Source organism: Amia ocellicauda, chromosome 7 (assembly GCF_036373705.1).
Source record: "Amia ocellicauda isolate fAmiCal2 chromosome 7, fAmiCal2.hap1, whole genome shotgun sequence".
Lineage (NCBI taxonomy): Eukaryota > Metazoa > Chordata > Actinopteri > Amiiformes > Amiidae > Amia > Amia ocellicauda.
In genome coordinates this window covers 26,077,690-26,100,452 of record NC_089856.1, presented here as the reverse complement: position 1 = coordinate 26,100,452, position 22,763 = coordinate 26,077,690, and the positions used below count along the sequence as shown (strand labels likewise).

The following is a 22,763-nucleotide window of genomic DNA, read 5'->3' as shown; positions in this document are numbered from 1 at the left end:
ACCTCTTTGCAGCTTGCGCTTTGCATAATCGGATTGCGTTCGTTGCGCAGATTTCAGCAGATCTGCACCTCTGAACCAATAATATTACAAGCAAAGAGCAGATCTGTGCAAAACAGCGGGAATCTGCACGACCCTACTGCGCTGTCGACCGTCCAGATTTGTTCCGCCGAGAGAAGAGAAGGAGCCGATTGGTTGAGACAGAGAAACCCCTTAGCCAATTGGAAAGGACTAAGTTGCAGGGTTACAACCATGGCGGCCTTCACTGTAGCGAGCCGCGGCTGTAGGTTGCTTTGCGGATTCAGATCCCTGTACAAGAAATTCCCACCGAGCCATGGAGGCGCCGTGGCCTCGGCCCGATCAGAGCTGCGGTGCCTGCCTCGACTGTACTCTGTCGGCCACGTTTCTGTGCAAGAACGGATAGACAACAAACGCAAGGCAGCGCTAATTGGAGGAGGTCAGAACCGAATAGACGCACAGCACAAGAGGGTAAGTGCCGTTGCAGCCAATGACATATCACATATGCATCAACAGCATATCAATATAGCAGCGAAACATCCAATATTGAAATGCTATTTTTGTTTTGTTTTTTAAAATATGAAGGTTCCCGGTTGTTTAATACAAAATACTACACAATGTAATAATTTATTGCCATAGATTTTCCAAGATCAAAACGCATGACCTCCCTGCAACCTTTTACTTGACTTTAGATAATTATTCATATATATTTTCAATTATAACACAAGTTGCTGAAAGCCCAAGAAGAAGTGTTTTTTCTGGTTTGGACGTTTTTGTATTCCCCCCCCCCCCCACCCCCGAGTTTTACCCAGTCCCTTCTACAAACCAGTTAAACCAGTTGTCCAGTTAATTCTCATTTGAGTTGTATTGATCGTGTACTGCATAATATTAATAATCTTTTTTAAAAACATTTTCTTTGAGCTTATTGAGGCCATGTGTCTTTTTGCTAGTGATCTCATGCTGTGCAATTATTATTATTATTATTATTATTATTATTATTATTATTATTATTATTATTATTATAATAATCTAGTTACATGGTCATACACAACTGTAATCTCACCAAACCCTTCACTAATATGCGTTTAATTCACCATCATAATATAAGCATGTATGTGTAGATTTCTTGTAATCAGTTCTTAGATAAACAGATGCCAAATATCTGCACTACCAGTAAGGCACACGTATTTTAACTTTCACTTTATACTTCCTACATCTGACGCATCTGGATTATATGTATGTAAATATTTTAGTACTGATTTTTATATATATATAAAAAAAGTTCAACAGAACATACTCCAAGCGTTCAGTTACATGTATTTGGCGTCACCCTGTGGTTGAGGTGAGTCTGTGCACCTTGAGAGACCTCAAAACTGAACCACTCAGGACTTAATTATTATTTTTGTTTGCTTAGTTATTTTTTTTAGTGTATTTCTTAGTAGATGCCCTTACCCAGAGTGGCTTACAGTTTTCACAAAATATGCATAATTCACATGAGCATTTTAGAAAATATATTGGAGAACATATAATATGGTCCTAGTTAAAGTGATTAAAACTAGAGCATTGGACTAAATACAGTACAATAATCTTATACTAGGGTAGTTAAGAAGTGAGAAATGTGGCTATGGTTACATTAGTGTTTCAAGCAGTGGGGACAGACAGGCATATTTAATAAGAGTAGGCCGTAACAATTAAGGCAATTGAAAGTGCAAGAATGAATACATTTAAAATAATTGACAACAACTGTTAAATACATTTGCTGACGTTGTTTTCCCATTCTGCTTGTCGTAGGGGAAGCTGACAGCTCGAGAGCGGGTTGAGCTGCTGTTGGATCCAGACACCTTTGTGGAATATGACATGTTTGTGGAGCACAGGTGTTCAGACTTCGGGATGGAAGCTGATCACAATAAGGTGAAATGACCCTTCTTTCTTTGTTGTATCTGTGCAGTACTGTTTGCTCCTGTCAGAAATGCACCACCTGCAGATTCTTCATTTTCATATAGTCTGTAAGTATAGTATATTTGTCTGTAATCATCTTCTTCAAATTCAAGCATGACCATAACACTTCGCTAAACCCATAAAGCAAACCAATAATTATCTCTCAGTGCGTAGCTTGTTGAGTTTTGCAGGGTGACCTTGGTCAATTGTGTATTTATTTATGATTCAGTTGTTAACTCCCGAAGCTCTGGTCTTTTTCAACAATGTTATCTTCCAGTATCCCGGGGACAGTGTGGTGACTGGACAGGGCCGCATCAATGGGAGGCTGGTGTACATCTTCAGCCAGGTACATTTGACAGAATATGCATTTGTTCTGAGGCTAACCTACATTTCCTTTTGAAATGGGACAAACTTGGATTTCAGATGATGGCTGATGTGTAGTCTGCATAACTCAGTATGATATCTAGGCAACCCCATAAACAAGACTGTCATTATGTATGTATGTACAGTACTGTGCAAAAGTTTTAGGCAGATGTGAAAAAATGCTTTAAAATAAGAATGCTTTCAAAAATAGACATGTTAATAGATCTAGATTTATCAATTAACTAAATGCAAAGTGAGTGAACAGAAGAAAAATCTAAATTAAATCCATATTTGGTGTGACCACCCTTTGCCTTAAATTCTTCTAGGTACACTTGCACAAAGTCAGGGATTTTGTAGGTATATAGTCAGGTGTATGATTAAACAATTATACCAAACAGGTGCTAATGATCATCAATTCAATATGTAGGTTGAAACACAATCATGAACTGAAACAGAAACAGCTGTGTAGGAGGAATAAAACTGGGTGAGGAACAGCCAAACTGAGCTAACAAGGTGAGGTTGCTGAAGACAGTTTACTGTCAAAAGTCATACACCATGGCAAGACTGAGCAACAAGACACAAGGTAGTTCTGCTACATCAGCAAGGTCTCTCCCAGGCAAACATTTCAAGGCAGACAGGGGTTTCCAGATGTGCTGTCCAAGCTCTTTTGAAGAAGCACAAAGAATCGGGCAACGTTGAGGACCGTAGATGCAGTGGTCAGCCAAGGAAAGTTACTGCAGCAGATGAAAGACACATCATGCTTACTTCCCTTTGCAATCTGAAGATGTCCAGCAGTGCCATCAGCTCAGAATTGGCAGAAAACAGTGGGACCCTGGTACACCCATTTACTGGTCTGGTCAGAAGTGGCCTTCATGGAAGACTTGTGGCCAAAAAGCCATACCTCTGACGTGGCAACAAGGTCAAGCGACTCAACTATGCACGAAAACACAGGAACTGGGGTGCAGAAAAATGGCAGCAGGTGCTCTGGACTGATGAGTCAAAATTTGAAATATTTGACTGTAGCAGAAGGCAGTTTGTTCGCCGAAGGGCTGGAGAACGGTACACGAATGAGTGTCTGCAGGCAACAGTGAAGCATGGTGGAGGTTCCTTGCAAGTCTGGGGCTGCATTTCTGCAAATGGAGTTGGGGATTTGGTCAGAATGAATGGTCTCCTTAATGCTGAGAAGTACAGGCAGATACTTATCCATCATGCAGTACCACCAGGGAGGCAGCTGATTGGCCCCAAATTTATTCTGCTGCATGACAAAGACCCCAAACATACAGCGACAGTCATTAAGAACTATCTTCAGCGTTAAGAAGAAGAAGGAGTCCTGGAAGTGATGGTATGGCCCCCACAGAGCCCTGATCTCAACATCATCGAGTCTGTCTTGGATTACATGAAGAGATAAAAGTAACTGAGGCTGCCTAAATCCACAGAAGAACTGTGGTTAGTTCTCCAAGATGTTTGTGCCAACCTACCTGCCGAGTTCCTTCAAAAGCTGTGTGGAAGTGTACCTAGAAGAATTGATGCTGCTTTGAAGGCAAAGGGTGGTCACACCAAATGTTGATTTGATGTAGATTTTTCTTCTGTTCACTCACTTTGCATTTAGTTAATTGATAAGTATAATCTATTAACATGTCTATTTTTGAAAGCATTCTTACTTTACAGCATTTTTTTCACACCTGCCTAAAACTTTTGCACAGTACTGTATATATTATGTGTATGTAATATGTATGTATAAAGGTAGATTTGTTGCTCCTTCCGCAAATCACAGTATTCACAATGATCCTTAAACAAAGTCTACAATACAAGGATTTAAACAAGACTTATCCTTAAAGCCTTGTAGAGGATATAAACACTACATAAAAGCAATTAAAAAAGAGGAAGTTCAGCATGTGTTTATTTAATTTCAATCATTCTTCATTCACACAGAAACATGAAGACATACATGCAAGTGAATCATTTAACAGGTTAAGTTGTCGTTCCTTTGTGCACAGCAGTGTTATTTCCAGTGCTGTTTTTGTTGCTGATTTCATATTTCTTGGTAGGATTTCACTGTGTTTGGAGGCAGCCTGTCTGGAGCTCATGCACAGAAGATCTGTAAGGTATGATTTGCAAGACAAACTAGCTACTGGATCAAACTCCTGTCGTTAAATGAAATTAAATGCTGTGGTTATTTATTCCTGTATGTGAACAGCAGTCTGTGATCATGTTTTAAACTTCTGTATCTGGAAAGAAAGTAATTAGGTGCTTATGGAACCTGGCTCTTTCGTCTGATTTTAATTTTTTTAGTTATTTTATTGTCAAACTTTTTAAATGACAGTTCTTTGGTCCCTGACACAGATCATGGACCAGGCAATGATGGTGGGTGCCCCAGTTATTGGCCTCAATGACTCTGGTGGGGCCCGCATTCAGGAAGGAGTGGAGTCCCTCGCTGGATATGCTGACATTTTCTTGGTAAGAGGAGTATCTGAACACACGGAATGGGTAGAAACTGTGGCAGTGGATTAAAAATGAAACAAACATGGGGAATTTGAAAATCTTTCCTATCTTCCCTTCTTTGCTCAGAGGAACGTCATGGCCTCTGGGGTTGTTCCTCAGATCTCACTCATCATGGGACCCTGTGCTGGTGGAGCTGTCTACTCCCCTGCCTTAACTGATTTCACATTCATGGTGAAGGTAAGTCCAATTTCTCATTCTCTCTGGTTCCACCTCCTCAACTCTCAATTAATGAATCAAAGCATTTGTTTGAAAACTTGAACTAACTATGCTTTAATTCAGGACCAAATCTCTTAAATTAGGATCTGCCACTACTGCTGTGTGGAGATATTCTCCATAAACCAAAGATTTGTACTCTCTCACATCGACCATTATCTTGTTGTCATACTGTATGGGGCACGGACAGATGCCCCCTAATTCAGATGTTCTGTAAAGAGTTTCTGTGCTATGCTCATCTTACAGGATACCTCCTATCTGTTCATCACTGGTCCTGATGTGGTGAAATCTGTCACCAATGAGGATGTGACCCAGGAAGAGCTTGGAGGAGCAAAGACTCACACTGCCGTGTCAGGTCAGTCAGCGGGGACGTCACAAACATCATTAGATCTCTGCTACCTCTGCCAGCATGCTGTCCGAACGCACATGAGCTTAGCTTGCAGGACAAACTGCTTTTACCGAACAAAAGTGTAATGCAAGAAGAGGAATAGGAAAGGATGACTATATATAACATTTGATAATGACAACATTGGCATTACTCTCCTTTTTTTTTTTTTTCTTGCCATGGATGAATCGTGATAAAACATTTATATAAAAATAAAAATAAACTTTAGTCATGTTTCCTGAACTTTATAAGTGTAGCCAAATACAGTATTGTATAGTATAGGTTTGCAGAAAATCAAATGACTTGTCTCTGCAGATTACAAATTAACCAATGTTACTTATTGCACATAGCCAACTATAGTGTTCTACCAAATAGCTGTTTGAATGAAGTTATGAATAATCACCTTTTTTGTCCATAAGAATTCGCAGATTTATTTTCCTTAATAAGCTTATATATATTTGGATTTTAAATGGATAGCAGGCAAGACATCAAAGGACCCAGACACTAAAGGAGAGCAGAGTGTAATTAACAAGGAAATGTGCTTTGCTAAAGTTGTTCAGCCACTTATTCCCTAGGAAGTGTGTGTATTGATGTTGGCACTGACTTTTATTTATGTATGTATTTATTTTGGGCAGGGGATTGTGACTCTTTAATATCTGAATTCCTTTTTAGAATTTTGTAGGCTAATCTGCAAATGCAGAGGAATGACTTAAAAGGATTTGACACAGTGATTCTTGTCACTGAGCCAATATAGGTGGGAGATATTGTGTATTTTTGCAGATTTGAACACCTGAGACCAAACAGAGCTGTCTGTGAGATTTGCTTCTTAATTCCCTTAGGTGTGGCCCACAGAGCTTTTGAGAATGACATTGATGCCTTGCTGAATCTCAGACAGTTTTTCAACTTCCTCCCCCTCAGTAACAAAGACCCAGCTCCAGTGATTGAGTGCCAGGACCCCAGGTGAGAGCAGGCGTGTGCATCGCAAAACAATCCAACTGTACCATCTTCTCTTTTTTCTTTGGCATGATGTTTTATCAAATTTCCAAGGAGCTTTTTGGAGTGCAGAAGGAATATTTAAAAAAAATCTCATTGGAGAACTGCATCGTTTTTTTGGCTTTTGAGGTGGTAAGCACTTCTGGTTATGCGGTGCTTAATGGGGATTCCTGTGATTCTGACATGAGATTATTGCTATATCGTCTGAGTAGTTTAAGTATATATTTGTATTCCACAGTGAGTGTGTGATAGTCTGTGGATTGGTTTTATGACTTTTCTGCTAGTAGAAACATAGCGGCAAGACCACCCCATCTCTGTATTTTTTACATACTCAGATTTAAAAATGTAAATTATTTCCCCCCCCACCACTTCCCCTTTTATTATTATTTTCAGTTTCCTGCATTCTCATGTCCCAATAAGGTTTCATGACTGTTTGTAACAGGATCTAAAATAATGTGTAACCTCAGAAGTGTATGAACTGTATAAAGTAGTTCCCATTACAGTACAAAATAAAGGTAAAGGATCAGCAATTGATTAACTCTAACAAGGGGATTTTGTGTACATGCAATGTACACACATCATGATATGCAAAATAAAAATTTGCAAACATACATGAAACATATTTGTTCTTATATGGGTATGTGTAAGCAGCTAACTAGATTCTTTTAACTCAGTTTATTTATTTGCAGTGTTAATTGTTTTTGTTTTGTGTGTGCGTGGGAGCCCTCTAGTGGTTCTACTGCATTATTTCATGCTTTCTTAAAGTATTCTTAAAAATGTATTCATTGTGACAGCTGATGTACAGTCTTCAACTTAACTGGGTAAATGTTAAAATGAAAATGACTGTCATATTTTGCAAGAAGAACAGATTGAAGATGGACAAAATAAGCTATGGATTGGATTCCAAAATTACATAGATGAGCACAAGATGGGGAAAAAGATGAGAAGATGAAATTATAAACTTTGTATGTATGACATGGAAAAGAGAAGCTGTAGATAGTGGATCTTGGGGTGAAGCAGTGGATTGATATGGGCTGATGGTGATGAAATGGGGAAAAAAAAGTGTATGTGTAATATATATACATACACACACTTTATTTTTTCCCATTTGTAGCTCTCCTTAATGTTTAATTCTCATTAGCCTGTTCATTTCAATATTCGATTGTTCTGCTTTTTGTTTTGCAGTGATCGCCTTGTTCCTGGCCTGGACACAGTAGTCCCCTTTGAATCCACTAAAGCCTATGACATGCTGGATATTATTCAGGGTGTAAGTAGTCACTAATAATGATAGGAGGGTAATTAAGCAGGGCAAAAAGATGCTGGGCTGCAGGGCTATTTCCCAGGTTCCCTGGCTAGCCTTGTGGAGGTTGAGTGCAATTCACAAATATGCGTCTTGTTGCTTTGCAGATTGTGGACGAAAGAGAATTCTTTGAAATCATGCCGAGCTATGCCAAGAACATTGTGGTGGGTTTTGCACGAATGAATGGCCGCACTGTCGGGATAGTAGGAAACCAGCCCAAAGTGGCGTCAGGTGAGAATTCTTCTGAATCCTTGTGAAATGTGAGTCAGTAGCTTTAGTGCATTGTAATTATTGATCCCAAACTCTGACCGGCCTGAAAATGTATCCACTGGAGTCAAAAACAAAAGGCTTTGTACTTGCAGCTTCTTAGAATTAAACTGAATGCTCATTGCACAGAAGATCCTCATAGGTATACTTTTAAAAGCTTTGCAGAGGAAAAATTACTACTTTTTATTTTTATCATTATTAAACTGCATTACTTCAAGTTCAAAGTCAGGGTGTTTTATTTATTGCTGCAGAAAAAAAAAAAAAAAAAATCCCATCTCTTCCTCTAACATACTTGATCTTATTGTCCCCAGGCTGCCTTGATATTAATTCCTCAGTGAAGGGGGCTCGCTTTGTGAGGTTCTGTGATGCCTTCAATATTCCCATTATCACCTTTGTGGATGTTCCTGGATTTCTGCCAGGTATGGGGAAGACTGATTGATTGAGGTTTAGTTGATTTTCTTCCAGTGAAGGCAGTGGAAAAACATCCCTTCCCTGTAGTTTACATGAATTGCACATGCTTTACCTCTCCATACCCAAGACACTCACAAAGCAGTTTAGTATATCTAGATATGTTTCAGGACTGTGGATCTGCTGGAATTTGTGGATTCAACTTTTGGTGTTGTCTTTTAATTCCCAGGGACGGCACAAGAGTACGGAGGTATTATCAGACATGGGGCAAAACTGCTGTTTGCTTTTGCAGAAGCTACTATACCAAAAATCACAGTCATCACCAGGAAGGTACAATGACGTACAATTAAATATATAATGCATAAACTGAGAACTGGTTAAAGGCTTTGTTTTTAGATGCTATATTGTAAGTACTGTCTTTCAGGAATATTTAAGGTTTAGTTTCTTGTTTGCCGATAATTTAACCTACAAAATATCTTAATATGAAAGGTATGTTTTTGTATTGTGACACCTTGTTGACCCCAGCAAACCATTAATGCCAGTATGGGAAGTCTGTAACCTGTTCTTGTTATTTTAAGGCATATGGGGGTGCCTATGATGTAATGAGCTCCAAGCATTTAAGAGGAGATGTGAACTATGCATGGCCAACAGCTGAGGTTGCAGTGATGGGAGCGAAGGTAATTAAATAAAATGTTTGTTTTTGTGAAAGCAGAACTGCCTTTCATAGAAAAGCCTTGTATGAAAACTAGCATTTTCTAAAATATAACGTACCATTCAGTATAGCTGCACAATATATGACCACTCTGCTTTTCCAGGGTGCTGTGCAAATCATTTTCAGAGGGAAGGAGAATCAGGAAGAGGCCGAGGCTGAATATGTGGAGAAGTTTGCAAATCCATTCCCAGCCGCTGTCAGGGGTATGATTTTATTTAATCTAAAGTTTTGTTCTTGCTTAGTAGAGGTTTTGATGTATGAACCATGACTAACCAAATAAATCATAGGATAGAGCAATCCTGGAGTGCAACAATCCTACAAGTTTTGTAGCTGTTAATCATGAATTACTAAATACCTGGCACAATCGTTGAAAATTTATTAAGGGGCTTGGGGAAAACAATTCAGATGTGTTTACAGCCCTGTAGGACCAGCTTTTCTGGGATATAGAGTTTAGGAAGACACCACTGTATGAAGAAAGCATCTTTAATACACATGGTGGTTGTTAAAAGACTTACGTGTATAGAAATGTACATATATCTGCCCTTTCAACCACTGAGGTTTACAGATTGCTCTATTTGCCTTCTGTAGGATTTGTGGATGACATCATTCAACCATCCAGCACCCGAAGGCGAATCTGCCGGGATCTGGAGGTTCTGGCAAGCAAAAAGCAAACAAACCCCTGGAAAAAACATGCCAACATTCCTCTCTAAATGTGTGCCAGAGAAAATGATAGTTTGTAACAGCAGACTCCTCAATTCCTTTTTAAGAAAGGTTGTCTTGTAGATCTTTAATACAATCAAATAAAAAGTTTTTCAACAGGAAAAAAAATGCTGTCAGACAATATTCCATCTTGTATCTGGGGAAAACATTTGTCCTGTATTAACTGCAATATGCTTTCACTGGATTGTGCAGTTGTGGGGGGGCTGGTGTAGTCTACACACTTTTTTTTTTAACCACTTTCTATTGTGACATTTTATTCTTGATGACATTCACTCATTTGTCTCCTGTTTTACATCTTGAATGCCATGAAGCCCAATTTCCATTTGTGTCCCAGGTGCCCCTGCTGATCTGGAAAAGCTGCTCTGGTTTGATGTCTTCCATGATTTTGAAGACTTGAATCAAGTCCCTACATAGTCTCCTCTGTTCCAGGGTGAGAAGGTTCAGTTCCCTCAGTCTCTCAGTAGGCCATTGCCTTCAGACCTGGAATAAGTCTGGTTGCTCTCCTCTGAACTGCCTCTAGAGCAGTGATATCTTTCTTGAAGTGTGGAGCCCAGAACTGCACACAGTATTCCAAATGAGGCCTAACTAGTGCATTGTACAGTCTTAACATTACTTCCCTTGTTTTAAATTCTACACTTTTGACAATATACCCTAATAATCTGTTTGCCTTTTTTATTGCTTCCCCACACTGTTTGGATGGAGAAAGTGAGGAGTCCACATAGACTCCTAGGTCTTTCTCATGTGTTACTTCATCTAGTTCTATTCCTCCCATAGTCAAATTATAGTGGATATTTTTTGTAACCTGCATGTATTACCTTGCACTTGTCCACATTGGATTTCATCTGCCAGGTATCGGCCCACAACTGAATATTATCTAAGTCCCTTTGAATAACCTGTGCTGCTGAGATTGTAGCTGCTGACCCACCTATTTTAGTATCATCTGCAAATTTGACAAGTTTGCTAACTATCCCAGCATCCAGATCATTAATATAAATTAGAAAAAGCACAGGCCCTAGTACTGATCCCTGTGGAACTCCACTAACAACCTCACTCCAGTTAGAAACAGTTCTACTGGAGGGATGGAACACCATTCTTCCAAAAGATATTCCCTCATTTGGTGTTTTGATGATGGTGGTGGAGAGCGTTGTCTAACATGTCAGTCCAAAATCTCCCATAGGTGTTCAATTAGGTTGAGATCTGGTGACTGCGAAGGCCATAGCATATGATTCACAATTTTCATACTCATCAAACAATTCAGTGACCCTCGTGCCCTGTGGATGGGGGCATTGTCATCCTGGAAGAGACCACTCCCATCAGGATAGAAAGTTTCACCATAGGATAAAGGTGATCATTTGCAGTGACCCTTCCCTCTAAGGGTACAAGTGGACCCAAACCATGCCAGGAAAAATGACCCCTACAGTGAGGGGGTCCAGAGGCTCTGTTATGCTGTAGGGGTCAAGCAGTCAGGCCTGTCCCATTCTCTTGGTGTCGCCACACATGCACTCACCCACTTGTCGAAAACACTAACCAGTTGAAAAGTCTTTGTGACGGAAGCTCCTGCCATTCGTGCCCCAATAATGACCCTACTTTGAAAGTCACTTAGATCCATTCCTCTTGCCATCTTGATCCAAAATCAAGGTCAGCTGGGCCTGTTCAGCATTTGAATACATGCCACAGAGCATGATAGGATGTTAATTGTTTAATTGGATCATGTAATACACCTCTTTAGAGGCATCTGCATTCCTTATGTTCCTCTACTCATTTATTCAGGATTTTTCTGTCACCCATCTGTAGATTTAAATTGCTATGGAATATAAGATCAGCATTGCACCTGAAAAGAATAATCATCATGTGTTAGAAATTCACAAAAAGCAAAGCAGTTTTAGAACAGTTTATTAAAGGAAAAGGTGACGCATCAGCTTTAAATTGTACAAAAAAAACTTTTTTTTTTTTTAATATTGAAAATGTACAATTTACAGGATTACTAGCAAAACCAATCAAGGAGACACTTGAAATATAAAAGCTATTGAATTTGAACTGAATTTGAAATGCACCTTGAAGGTACCTAAATATGAAACCTTGTTATGCACTCTACAATACTGTCTAAATTAGAATTCCATTTTGATACAGGTAACTGTGAAGCACAAGGTTTGTTGCGACTAGGACTCAAACCATGCAGCATCTATTATGCTTCTATGCCCACAGAACTACAGTGGTAACATTTTAAACCAACCACACACTTCAGGACTAGTTAACTAGTTCAATCCATTACACATTCTAGACTTCATTTAATTTTACTGCAGTCAAAACAAGTCCTGACTTGCCAGTGGTTGGATTAGCATGTTGTCCACTATCATTTGGCAACAGATCTGTCCAAATAGAACTGTACAAACATTTGACAAAAATCTCACTTGATTCAAAACTTCATACTAAAACTACTAAAATTCAAAATATTTTTTTACTTTATTTGTTTAAAAACCTGGGTAAATGATCTGTGTGGCTTCCTGGAAAATACTCGTTAAGAGCTACCTTAAACTGTACATGTAAAAATGCTTGGTGTCTTTATTTGTCGTAAAATGAGACCCAGAAGTTGTGTTGCTTTAAAAGAATCCCGTTTGTCAGGAATTGTTAGAATTAAAACTTGAGCTGTCAAGCTGCTGCAGTATCTCAACAATATTATACACAAAGATACAAAGATTTCGTTTTCCCATAAACACGGATAACAAAAACCAGTTCTGTAAAATCTAGGTACTCTCGTTTCAAGGGACTGTGTTGGCCGATATGTTGCCAATCCCAGGGACAATTTCAGACCTAGTAGGAATATTTTAGAAGACACAAATTAGTGTGTTAATCAAGAAAGAATAATTAGGTTTTCCATGATTTAAATCACTTAATTTATCACCACAAAATTACTGAATGTCCAGGGGGTAAAATCTAAACCCAGTATTTTTTGGCTAAGTAAAGGACAGTCCTTAAAAAAATATATTTATTTTTATATATATATAAATAAATAAAATGTTTTTAAGGACTGTGTATATATATATATAAACCTGTTATATGCATATAAAAATATGGTGAACAGAAAGAAAACTGAACCAAACTGCAAGTGACTGTACAGTATCAGAGACCTGTGCTCAGAAACAATTATAACATTTACATCTTTAAAACATGGGAGAGTGGAATCTAAATTCCAAAGATAATTAAAGCGTACCACATGTTAACCAAATCCAGTGTGATTCACAACATATCTTGCATTGCTAATAAACATAAGCAATGGGTTTCAAAGAATACGTTTTAAGCATGAATGGGGTTTAACTGATTTTTCTTTTTAGAAATTTGTTTTTTTCATATGAATTGTAAGATTTCCTTTTTTTCTCTCTGCAATGAAAAGACTATTGTGTGTGGTGTCTATTGTGAGGAGTAACACCTACTTAAACCAACGTAGCACCAGTACCTCCACTGTTAGTTGACAGTTTCTGCAGCTACCCATTTCTGGGAGGCACCACCACCAGTCACTATACGAGCAACAAGCTTTTTGATCCTTTTCTGCATCTTCTGACTGACGATTTCTTTTTTATTTAATTTTCTTTTCTTTTTTTTGTCAAAATAAAGTTGATCAATTTTTAGAATGTTTATAACAAGCAATCACAGTATGAAGGCCCCTTGCTCCAAACACACTTCAGTTCTCGTCTTGAAATGTTTTCCTGGTTCTTCAGAACATGGGCATCCCAAAACCCTGTTTAAACAAATTCGGAAATGTCAATTGTTTAAGACATTCGAAAACAAAATCTCATTCACATTTACTAGCTGCATCAAAAGGCTAAAACTTAATTTTGACAAAGGTTGAATGTGAAAAAAATAAACATTACCATGGGCAGAATATTGAAATCATTATCTTAAGAGTATCTACAACACTTTGGTTTTAGAAAAAAAGAAAATCTTGGGCATAAAAAAAGTGATCAAGTTTTAGTTATTCAGATTGCAGCGATGTTATGTGAGGAGTTAGTTACCGAGTCGTCTTCTATTATAGCTGCAGAGTCAAAGAAGTCTGGTCTCAATTCTGCTCTCTCTCGCCTGTTCCTTGAAGGGGGCTGCAAAAATATAGATCATAACACAAATACATAACTATTCTGAAATCAGATCATTCAAAATTAAGATCAGGAACATGCTTTATATTAAGTATTATCCATAGGTGTCAAAGACAATTTTGCATTAGTTCTAAAATGTGTTTGAAGCATTCTACACCCCTGCATTCATAATCAAATGCTTACAGTTCGCAAAACATAGAATGAATGACTCAAATCTCACCAGATCGATGACCATGGTGTCCTCAAACTCCTCATTCATGTCCTCCAGTTGTCCGCGTGACGACATCATCACGTCTTCAAAGATGGGCTCCGCGTCATCCTCCATGAGGCCACGGCTGGGAAAGAGAAACCAACCATTGAACAACTGTATACAGGGTTTTCAAATGCTCGATTGTGTATTCAACAGCAATTGTAAATTAACTATTGCATTGCTTTCCATGGGGGGTTCCTGAATATAGCAATAATCTGAATACACAAAATATTCAAATCAAAGCTATAAAACTGTAGTAGAGATTAGCTACATATTGGGAACCTCCAGTGAGTAAATACAGGTAGAATTGCATCTGAACTTACACAGTCTGTCTGACCCCAGCTCTGGCCTTCATGTAGTTCATGCCCGTTCGGTCTTTCCGGTTCACTTCCTCCAGCTTCTGCTGCCCTAACCAGGACATCTGCATCTGTTGACTGATGATGGCAATAATTGGTTAGATTAAAAGGGACTTACCAGAAGCCTTTAGCAGCAGGAATTGAGGCTGGTTTAACTCTCAATGAACAGCATAAAGTGCGTTTCAACCCTCTCACCCAAGTCAGACTTTACATATTAGAAACGCTTACTTGTGCACGTAGTCGGTCTCGGAGCCCGGCTCAGAGTCTTGATCTGGTATGTGTTCGCCAGCTTGCCGGGGGTTTTCCCGGAGAACGGTGGAGGTCAGCTGTGGCGTCTGCAGTGCCCCTGGGGTCTGAATGGTGTCGTTCCTCATGAGCCAGGAGCCTTCGACACTCTCCTCTACAGGTTCACAGACCGGAGGAATCAGACACAGAAGACTCATGCAAACATGCAACTACAGATTTTCAGTTTGATCCGATTTATAAAAACCACAAACCCTTATATACATTATTTGGTGAGGCCTTCATCAAACAGTTAATATTTAGGAGACATTACAAAATGATCATCACAGGAAGCGTATACCAATTTAGTTCTTCTAACCCTAAGCCTATAATTTCTAATCTATATGTAAAAAGGCTAAAGCGCCGGCCTTGCTTTCTTATTTGGTAGCAACAGGAGATGCATGACAGCACTGGTAAGTGCTGTGTACACCATAAGAACATAAGAAAGTTTACAAACGAGAGGAGGCCATTCGACCCATCGTGCTCGTTTGGTGTCCATTAATAAATAAGTGTTCCAAGGATCCTATACCAGCCCAGTATAGCCCAGTAACAGCATGCTCGTCCTCACCGTCTATCCTCTTCTTGTGCAGCGGCGGCCGGCCTTTCTTGCTGCGCACCGAGGCAGCTTTACTGCTGCTGCTGCCGCTGGTGACGGACAGGCGGTCCTCATCTCCACCGGTCAGGAGGGAGTTCCTGTAGGAGATTAGAGGCAGCCACACATCCTCGCGCCGCTCCATCATCTGCTCCGTCATGAACTTCTCCAGGTACGAGTGGCTGAAGGGAAGGTGGATGAAAGGAGAGCTGTTAACCCTACTGCAGTCACCGGACTAGTAGGCCGTTTTTATAAGCTCAATTTCTATTTGGCTGATGCTTCTACACATGATATTGAGCACACAAGCAGAAGGCAGAGGCAAGGGGACACATAATAATTATTTTCTAGTATCGGGAAACAATCCTTTAAAAACTTACAAAAGCTATCCTACTTACACAGTTTTCTTGTCCTGACGAAGCAGCTTGGAGGAGAATTCACTGAGGACTTCAAGGAAAGCCAAGTTTGGAGGAGGAAATTCAGGTCCTTTGGGGTTCTGATATTTAAAGGCAAACTCTATACCATCCCTGGAAAATGAAAATTAAGCACCAATGAAGATCTTTCCATTTTATCAGAAATAAACAAGCACAGCTGCTACTCAATTTTAATGGCAATGGCCTATAGTACAATGGAGATGTAATAGAAAGTTCATATTTGGTGCGGTATCCCATGCAAATGAATCAACCTTGCCCTCATTCAAGTGTAATTAATATAGCAAAAATAGATAGTGAACCCTAACCGACTTAAAGGTAATACATACAAGAGCTGTTTAGTTAACAGACTTAATGCTTTTATTATTGGGAACTGCATTTCTGCTGCAGAACAATTAAAGACTTTCCTTATCCAGTAAATAGCCTATTTCAGGGTGTGAAGAAAGTGTCTGAAGACATTATTCTCTGCCGGAGTTAAAGATGCCTGTACTCACTTATGGAGAGTAGCAACAGCCTCTCTCGTTTTGATCTGATCCAGACCAAATGTTAGTGCGAATCTGCGAGCCAGCTCCTTAATTCCACTGACATGAGAGGATGTTCTGTCCAGGTTAGGGCCTTGATCCTGAATAAGCTCATTGAAGAGCTAAAACAAGAACACAATCCAGATGCATCATTTTCACATCGTTACAGGTGAAAATACTACAGGTGACACTTGTACTGGCAGGCATGTACAGTGGGGGAAAAAAGTATTTGATCCCCTGCTGATTTTGTACGTTTGCCCACTGACAAAGAAATGATCAGTCTATAATTTTAATGGTAGGTGTATTTTAACAGTGAGAGACAGAATAACAACAAAAAAGAATCCAGAAAAACACATTTCAAAAAAGTTATAAATTGATTTGCATGTTAATGAGGGAAATAAGTATTTGACCCATTTGACTTAGTACTTGGTGGCAAAACCCTTGTTGGCAATCACTGAGGTCAGACGTTTCTTGTAGTTGGCCACCAGGATTGCACACATCTCAGGAGGGATTTTGTCCCACTCCTCTTGGCAGATCCTCTCCAAGTCATTAAGGTTTCGAGGCTGACGTTTGGCAACTCGAACCTTCAGCTCCCTCCACAGATTTTCTATGGGATTAAGGTCTGGAGATGGGCTAGGCCACTCCAGGACCTTAATGTGCTTCTTCGTGAGCCACTCCTTTGTTGCCTTGGCTGTGTGTTTTGGGTCATTGTCATGCTGGAATACCCATCCACGACCCATTTTCAATGCCCTGGCTGAGGGAAGGAGGTTCTCACCCAAGATTTGACGGTACATGGCCCCGTCCATCGTCCCTTTGATGCGGTGCAGTTGTCCTGTCCCCTTAGCAGAAAAACACCCCCAAAGCATAATGTTTCCACCTCCATGATTGACGGTGGGGATGGTGTTCTTGGGGTCATAGGCAGCATTCCTCCTCCTCCAAACACAGCGAGTTGAGATGATGCCAAAGAGCTTGATTTTGGTCTCATCTGACCACAACACTTTCACCTAGTTCTCCTCTGAATCATTCAGATGTTGGCAAACTTCAGACGGGCCTGTACATGTGCTTTCTTGAGCAGGGGAACCTTGCGGGCGCTGCAAGATTTCAGTCCTTCACGGCGTAGTGTGTTACCAATTGTTTTCTTGGTGACTATGGTCCCAGCTGCCTTGAGATCATTAACAAGATCCTCCCGTGTAGTTCTGGGCTGATTCCTCACCGTTCTCATGATCATTGAAACTCCACGAGGTGAGATCTTGCATGGAGCCCCAGACCAAGGGAGACTGACAGTTATTTTGTGTTTCTTCCATTTGCGAATAATCGCACCAACTGTTGTCACCTTCTCACCAAGCTGCTTGGCGATGGACTTGTAGCCCATTCCAGCCTTGTGTAGGTCTACAATCCTGTCCCTGACATCCTTGGGACAGCTCTTTGGTCTTGGCCATGGTGAAGAGTTTGGAATCTGATTGATTGATTGCTTCTGTGGACAGGTGTCTTTTATACAGGTAACGAGCTGAGATTAGGAGCACTCCCTTTAAGAGAGTGCTCCTAATCTCAGCTCGTTACCTGTATAAAAGACACCTGGGAGCCAGAAATCTTGCTGATTGATAGGGGATCAAATACTTATTTCCCTCATTAACATGCAAATCAATTTATAACTTTTTTGAAATGCGTTTTTCTGGATTTTTTTGCTGTTATTCTGTCTCTCACTGTTAAAATACACCTACCATTAAAATTATAGACTGATCATTTCTTTGTCAGCGGGAAAACGTACAAAAATCAGTAGTGGATCAAATACTTTTTTCCCTCACTGTATATACTGCAGTATATGGGGATCCTTTCAATTCAAAGTGTGAATCAATTGTTTTGTAAATGAAAGGCTTCTGTGTTGATTCAGTTCAACACAGCACAGTTTGCATTTCCTTACCTGTTGCAAGCTTAGGATGAGAGTTTTGGCACATTGGATCTTGTCCGTTTGCCTGGTTTTACTTAGCGTTTCTTTGATGATATCTCCATAATCATTGTAGTACTGAGAAAGAAAAAAATTATTATTGAAATGAGACTTTCCAAATATGCGTAACCCCCTCCCCCCTCCAAAAATCATCAATGTAGTTACATAAATGCTACTATTTTAATTGATATAACTGCTCTCAGATCAAGGCAAGATATGAACGCCATTGTTTTAGGAAGCGTTTAATCCAAATTACTTTGTAACTTGAAGAGAATGTAATATGAAAAAAAGGAATATATATGCAGTAAAGACAGACAAAGCCATACCTTCATATAGTGTTTGAAGATGTCAGCAGCAGCATGCATGTCTACAATGTCATAGATAATGAGCTTGCTAAAGGCTGCCAATAGGTTCCTCCTCTTGTGTAAGGCCTCAATCTTGTTAGCTTCATCCTCTTCATCTCCCTCTGTGAACAAAACACACGTAAAATAAAAATAAATGAACAGGGGACATCAGAACAAGTAAAACAGCAACCCTCAGAACAGGGAAAGTAGGATACTCTACTCTAGTCATAAAACCGATAAATAAGCAAACCAGCTATAACAAAATAAGTGTTCCAACTTCTACAACTCTGTATACATACATTTTCCTAATTCATTGCAAACAGGCATAATAAATACATAAACAGATTCACAAGTTCCACACTGAACTATTGCGCTCACCCATGCTTTGGTTCTCCTCATCTTGATCTATGAAGACGTGGTCCAGAACGAAGTTGAGGAGCTCGTTCTGGAGCGGCGCGTCTGGGTTGAACACCAGAGGCTGCAGGCCTTCCCTGCTCCCCGTCGTCAGCTGGTGGCTGAAGATCATCAACAGGTCGCACAGCAGCATGAAAGCCTGAAGCAGGTAGGGCAGCCAGGTTACTACTCGGGGTCACTAACACATTGCAAAAAAAGCAGTAATGCTCTCAAAGCACACTTGCTGCAGAAAGAGAACTAGCTCTTTAGTTACCTGCTCCTTCACTGGAGTGTTGACATTCGACAGGCATTGCTGACAAACAGCCAGGAAAGATTTGACAACCCTCCTTAGTGCAATGAGATCATCCTACGAAACAACACAACACACTCATGAGAAGACAGGAGTATCCCTGAGGTTAAAGGAGAGACAATGCATTCATTTTGGAACCTTTCTGTACCAATGAAAGAGAACACAGTCAAGGTTTTCATTAAACTATTCTGTGGGCATTAATAAACCTGATGTCCTACCGTGCATTGAAAATAAAAGACATGCCCCATAGCATTCTTTTAAAATTACAAGCTGTAAATCAAGACAGCCGGCAGAGGAAGAGGAACTGCTTTTATTGCCACACAACTTAAACCAATAACAAAATGTACCTTGCAGGGGGAGCCTTCTGTGATCTTGACTAGTTGCCATAAAATGGAGTAATGTGAGCACTGCAGAGCCTGCACTGCAATCTAGATGACAAAAAATAAACTTCATAGAACACCAAAGAGAGAGAAACATGACAAATGCCATAACAAAAGTTTAAATTAAGTTTAAACCTTAAACAACTTAAAGAATAATAATCCAGAACATTATCAATGCAGGGTTTAGCTTTTTACCTGCTCTGGCATTGACCCTTGTTCAATACCAGTCTTCAGCAACCTGTAGCAATTCCCAAACAAGTCCCACTTTGTGAGATCATGTGCACTGTAAAGGAAGAAAATTTACAGTTTTAATTAAACCAAAATGATGAATAAAAATCAAACACCATTATCAAAATCAAAACTTCTAGAAAAGGCAACCTGCATAGTGAGCGTGAATACCAGACACACAAAGCCCTAAACTTACTTATGAAATGCGGTCAGCCTCTTCAGAGTTGAAAGCACGTTGTAGATGTCGTCGTCGTCCGCCTCTTCACCCTGAGAAAAGTTTCAAGTTTCAAGTTAATTTAAGATCCGCTACGGTCTCCCACTGGATTTGGATCAGGAATGTAACACCAGCTCAGAGCCATGCATGGCTCTACAGACCTCTTGCAGCAAGTCTTCCACAGAGTGGCTGAAGCGGTCCACCATCTCGTCAATGAGCTGACTGCGGGCTATATCCACTCGGTTCATGATGGTATACTCCTCACTGCACAGGATGCTGTACGTTTTACTGCACGCCTCCAGGACTTCCGTCTCTGTGTGCTTTTCCACTACAAACTTGATCTGCTTCAACAAGGCATCTAGGTGCTGAGAAAGAAAAAGGAGGAAACTAAAAGATTGTAGCTTCACCTGAATGTAATATACAGTTGGTAAACAATAGGGCTGATCAAAACCAGCACAAAGCAGCTAAGCCTTTACCTTCTCCATCCTCCCAGCGCTGTACACATCTAGGTCAAAGAACTGAGGGATCTGTAAGAGGTTTGCCACCTTCTCAGAATCAGCTTGATACTTTAAAATGAAAAAAAAAAAAAATATATATATATATATATAGTCAATTGAAGGACATAAAAACAAAAGAGACTTTTCAAAATGCATTGTAAGATATTATAATAAAATTTAAAATGCATTTAAAATATGAAACATCACTTAGGACACATGCTCTTACAAGTCTTACCTTAGAAAGTAACATTGGAAGTGCCATAATGAAGTGTTCTGTTAATTTATTCTTGTCATCAATCTGCGTTTTTCTTTCTTTGGCAGTGAGAACCTACAGAAAAATGTATGGGGTATTTTTTGTTTTTTTTCCCTCTAACATGTAAACAAATATTGCATTTCAGTCAGAAGTTGAAGCCCTCATAAATCTTACCCTCTTCCCAGTTCCTCTGCCAACTGGGGGGTGTGCCTCTGCTGCCTGTCGAATGGTACAAACCATCAGCTCTATCAGTGCACTCTCCTGCCTGTCAGACAACACTACAACAAGGAGGAAAAAGTCAATTACAATAATGTAAGTCCGAAAAAAACTAAAAAATATCAGAAGAGAAACAAAAGAAACTAGAGAAAATAGATTCATGCCTAATAACTTGCAGGTGTTTCCCACCACCCATGAAATGGATATCGAGTTTCTAGTTTAGATGGCTTATATTGTTCTATTGGGAAAACAAATCTGCACAATTATAAAGTTGTGGTGTTGCCAAAATGTTAGATGAAAATATTCCAATCAAGAGAAGAGGAAAACAAATCTGTTTTGACAACCTCAAATATCCAAAATCTATCAGGGCAATTTTCTCTTCTGTCTGACTATCATTAAATTGTGGTACAGTACCTTCCTCGCCTTGCACAGGCTCCTCCAGCAGCAGCTCTGTCATGCACTCCCAGTCTTTGAGAAGTTCCTGAGAGCTTTCCCATAAACTGTCCACCAAATACGCAGCATGCTCATGCAGCTGTCAATCAGGAAACAAATGCATTGCTAAGTAAGTCTGCATGAAATGAACAACACTTCAAAAGTTTCAGATAAACTAAATAATTATAAAGTGCCTTAACAGTTCAAAAAATAACAATGAAAAGCCAACAGTGTAATTCATATATAATATAAGCCTCTTAAAAAACACTTACTTCACTTTCTAAGAAGAAAAGCACCAGCATTCTAATAAGATTCCCATTGGGGCTGTTTCTCCCCCTTCTTTTAGCCAAGGCTTCTTCTGCTTGGGGATCATGTCGGCTGAACAATCTGGGACAAGAATGTGAAATCAACTCAGTTTTATTCTATTTATCTATGTTTCTATCTATATAGTGTACAGTGCTGCCACCATCTGAGTATTCTTGATATTGCGTCATTTATTTAACTTCAGAATTATATTATGTTCCTTATACTAAAACAAATAAACAAACTGGGGGGTGGGGGGGGGAATAATGATGTTTTCATGTTCATAATATACCAGGGCAAATTTAGTAGTTTAAATGTAAAACCTTATGTCCCAAGTTTAAACCCTCCAGGCACAAAATATTAAACATCCTTCCAGAAAATACCGGTTTTATATGTAGCATGAGAGGCATAAACACCTCAGCAAACTAATCACCTTATGTTCCTAAACATCAAAACAGAAAGCCCACAAAGTATTTATAGGGACATTAGAGCCTGTCAAAATGTTGTGATTTAGAAATGCATTTTATGAGCTAAAGGCACCTAAAAAGTAAACAGGGTCTTAAATGTCCCGGAAAAACAATCAAAGGAAAATATTAGATTTATAGGCACTCTGTTTCGAGGAAGCAGTGGGGTATATGAAAACCAGAGGCAGACGCTGATAAAAGGGAGGCGAAGGGAAAGTTTATTAGAGATGCGAGTCTAATTGCCAGTTAACTGGGGAAAAGAGGAAGAGATTTTATTTTTGACTTACTTCCGATGGAGGAACTCTCCCGCAGCTACTGCCACAGGGCGGTGAGCAGAGTAGACCAGATGGTAAACATTCTCACAGTCTTCATTGGACAGGGCGTCCTCACTGCCCCTGCAACATTCAAAACAGGTCAGGTCAGGGCAGGACACAGGGTTCAATTACACCAG

The 22,763-nt window shown here is 39.7% G+C and overlaps 2 protein-coding genes across 2 annotated transcripts in view; one reads left to right on the top strand and one right to left on the bottom strand.

Moving 5' to 3' along the window:
• Positions 1–219: 219 nt before the first annotated feature.
• On the top strand, positions 220–9,924 carry pccb (propionyl-CoA carboxylase subunit beta). The gene is made up of 15 exons (XM_066708906.1): positions 220–486; positions 1,807–1,926; positions 2,231–2,299; positions 4,365–4,421; positions 4,660–4,773; positions 4,885–4,995; positions 5,278–5,386; positions 6,256–6,376; positions 7,595–7,676; positions 7,817–7,940; positions 8,288–8,395; positions 8,614–8,714; positions 8,963–9,061; positions 9,200–9,299; positions 9,685–9,924. The coding sequence occupies exons 1-15, from the start codon at positions 250–252 to the stop codon at positions 9,804–9,806; spliced, it is 1,674 nt and encodes a 557-aa protein (XP_066565003.1). The 5' UTR covers positions 220–249; the 3' UTR covers positions 9,807–9,924.
• Positions 9,925–11,693: 1,769 nt separating this feature from the next.
• The window catches only part of stag1a (STAG1 cohesin complex component a), a 44,327-nt gene continuing 33,257 nt past the window's right edge, over positions 11,694–22,763 (bottom strand). Inside the window, exons 13-34 of the mRNA XM_066708902.1 lie at positions 22,600–22,707; positions 21,818–21,932; positions 21,528–21,645; positions 21,072–21,175; positions 20,880–20,972; positions 20,624–20,713; positions 20,309–20,512; positions 20,130–20,200; positions 19,901–19,988; positions 19,673–19,753; positions 19,290–19,382; positions 19,001–19,175; positions 18,605–18,744; positions 18,255–18,356; positions 16,307–16,455; positions 15,780–15,908; positions 15,361–15,566; positions 14,739–14,910; positions 14,478–14,588; positions 14,125–14,239; positions 13,827–13,907; positions 11,694–13,552 (exon numbers count right to left, since the gene is read on the bottom strand). Of these exons, the coding sequence (XP_066564999.1) occupies positions 13,529–13,552; positions 13,827–13,907; positions 14,125–14,239; positions 14,478–14,588; positions 14,739–14,910; positions 15,361–15,566; positions 15,780–15,908; positions 16,307–16,455; positions 18,255–18,356; positions 18,605–18,744; positions 19,001–19,175; positions 19,290–19,382; positions 19,673–19,753; positions 19,901–19,988; positions 20,130–20,200; positions 20,309–20,512; positions 20,624–20,713; positions 20,880–20,972; positions 21,072–21,175; positions 21,528–21,645; positions 21,818–21,932; positions 22,600–22,707 (2,569 nt within the window). The 3' untranslated portion in view covers positions 11,694–13,528. The remainder of the gene's footprint in view (positions 13,553–13,826; positions 13,908–14,124; positions 14,240–14,477; positions 14,589–14,738; positions 14,911–15,360; positions 15,567–15,779; positions 15,909–16,306; positions 16,456–18,254; positions 18,357–18,604; positions 18,745–19,000; positions 19,176–19,289; positions 19,383–19,672; positions 19,754–19,900; positions 19,989–20,129; positions 20,201–20,308; positions 20,513–20,623; positions 20,714–20,879; positions 20,973–21,071; positions 21,176–21,527; positions 21,646–21,817; positions 21,933–22,599; positions 22,708–22,763) is intronic.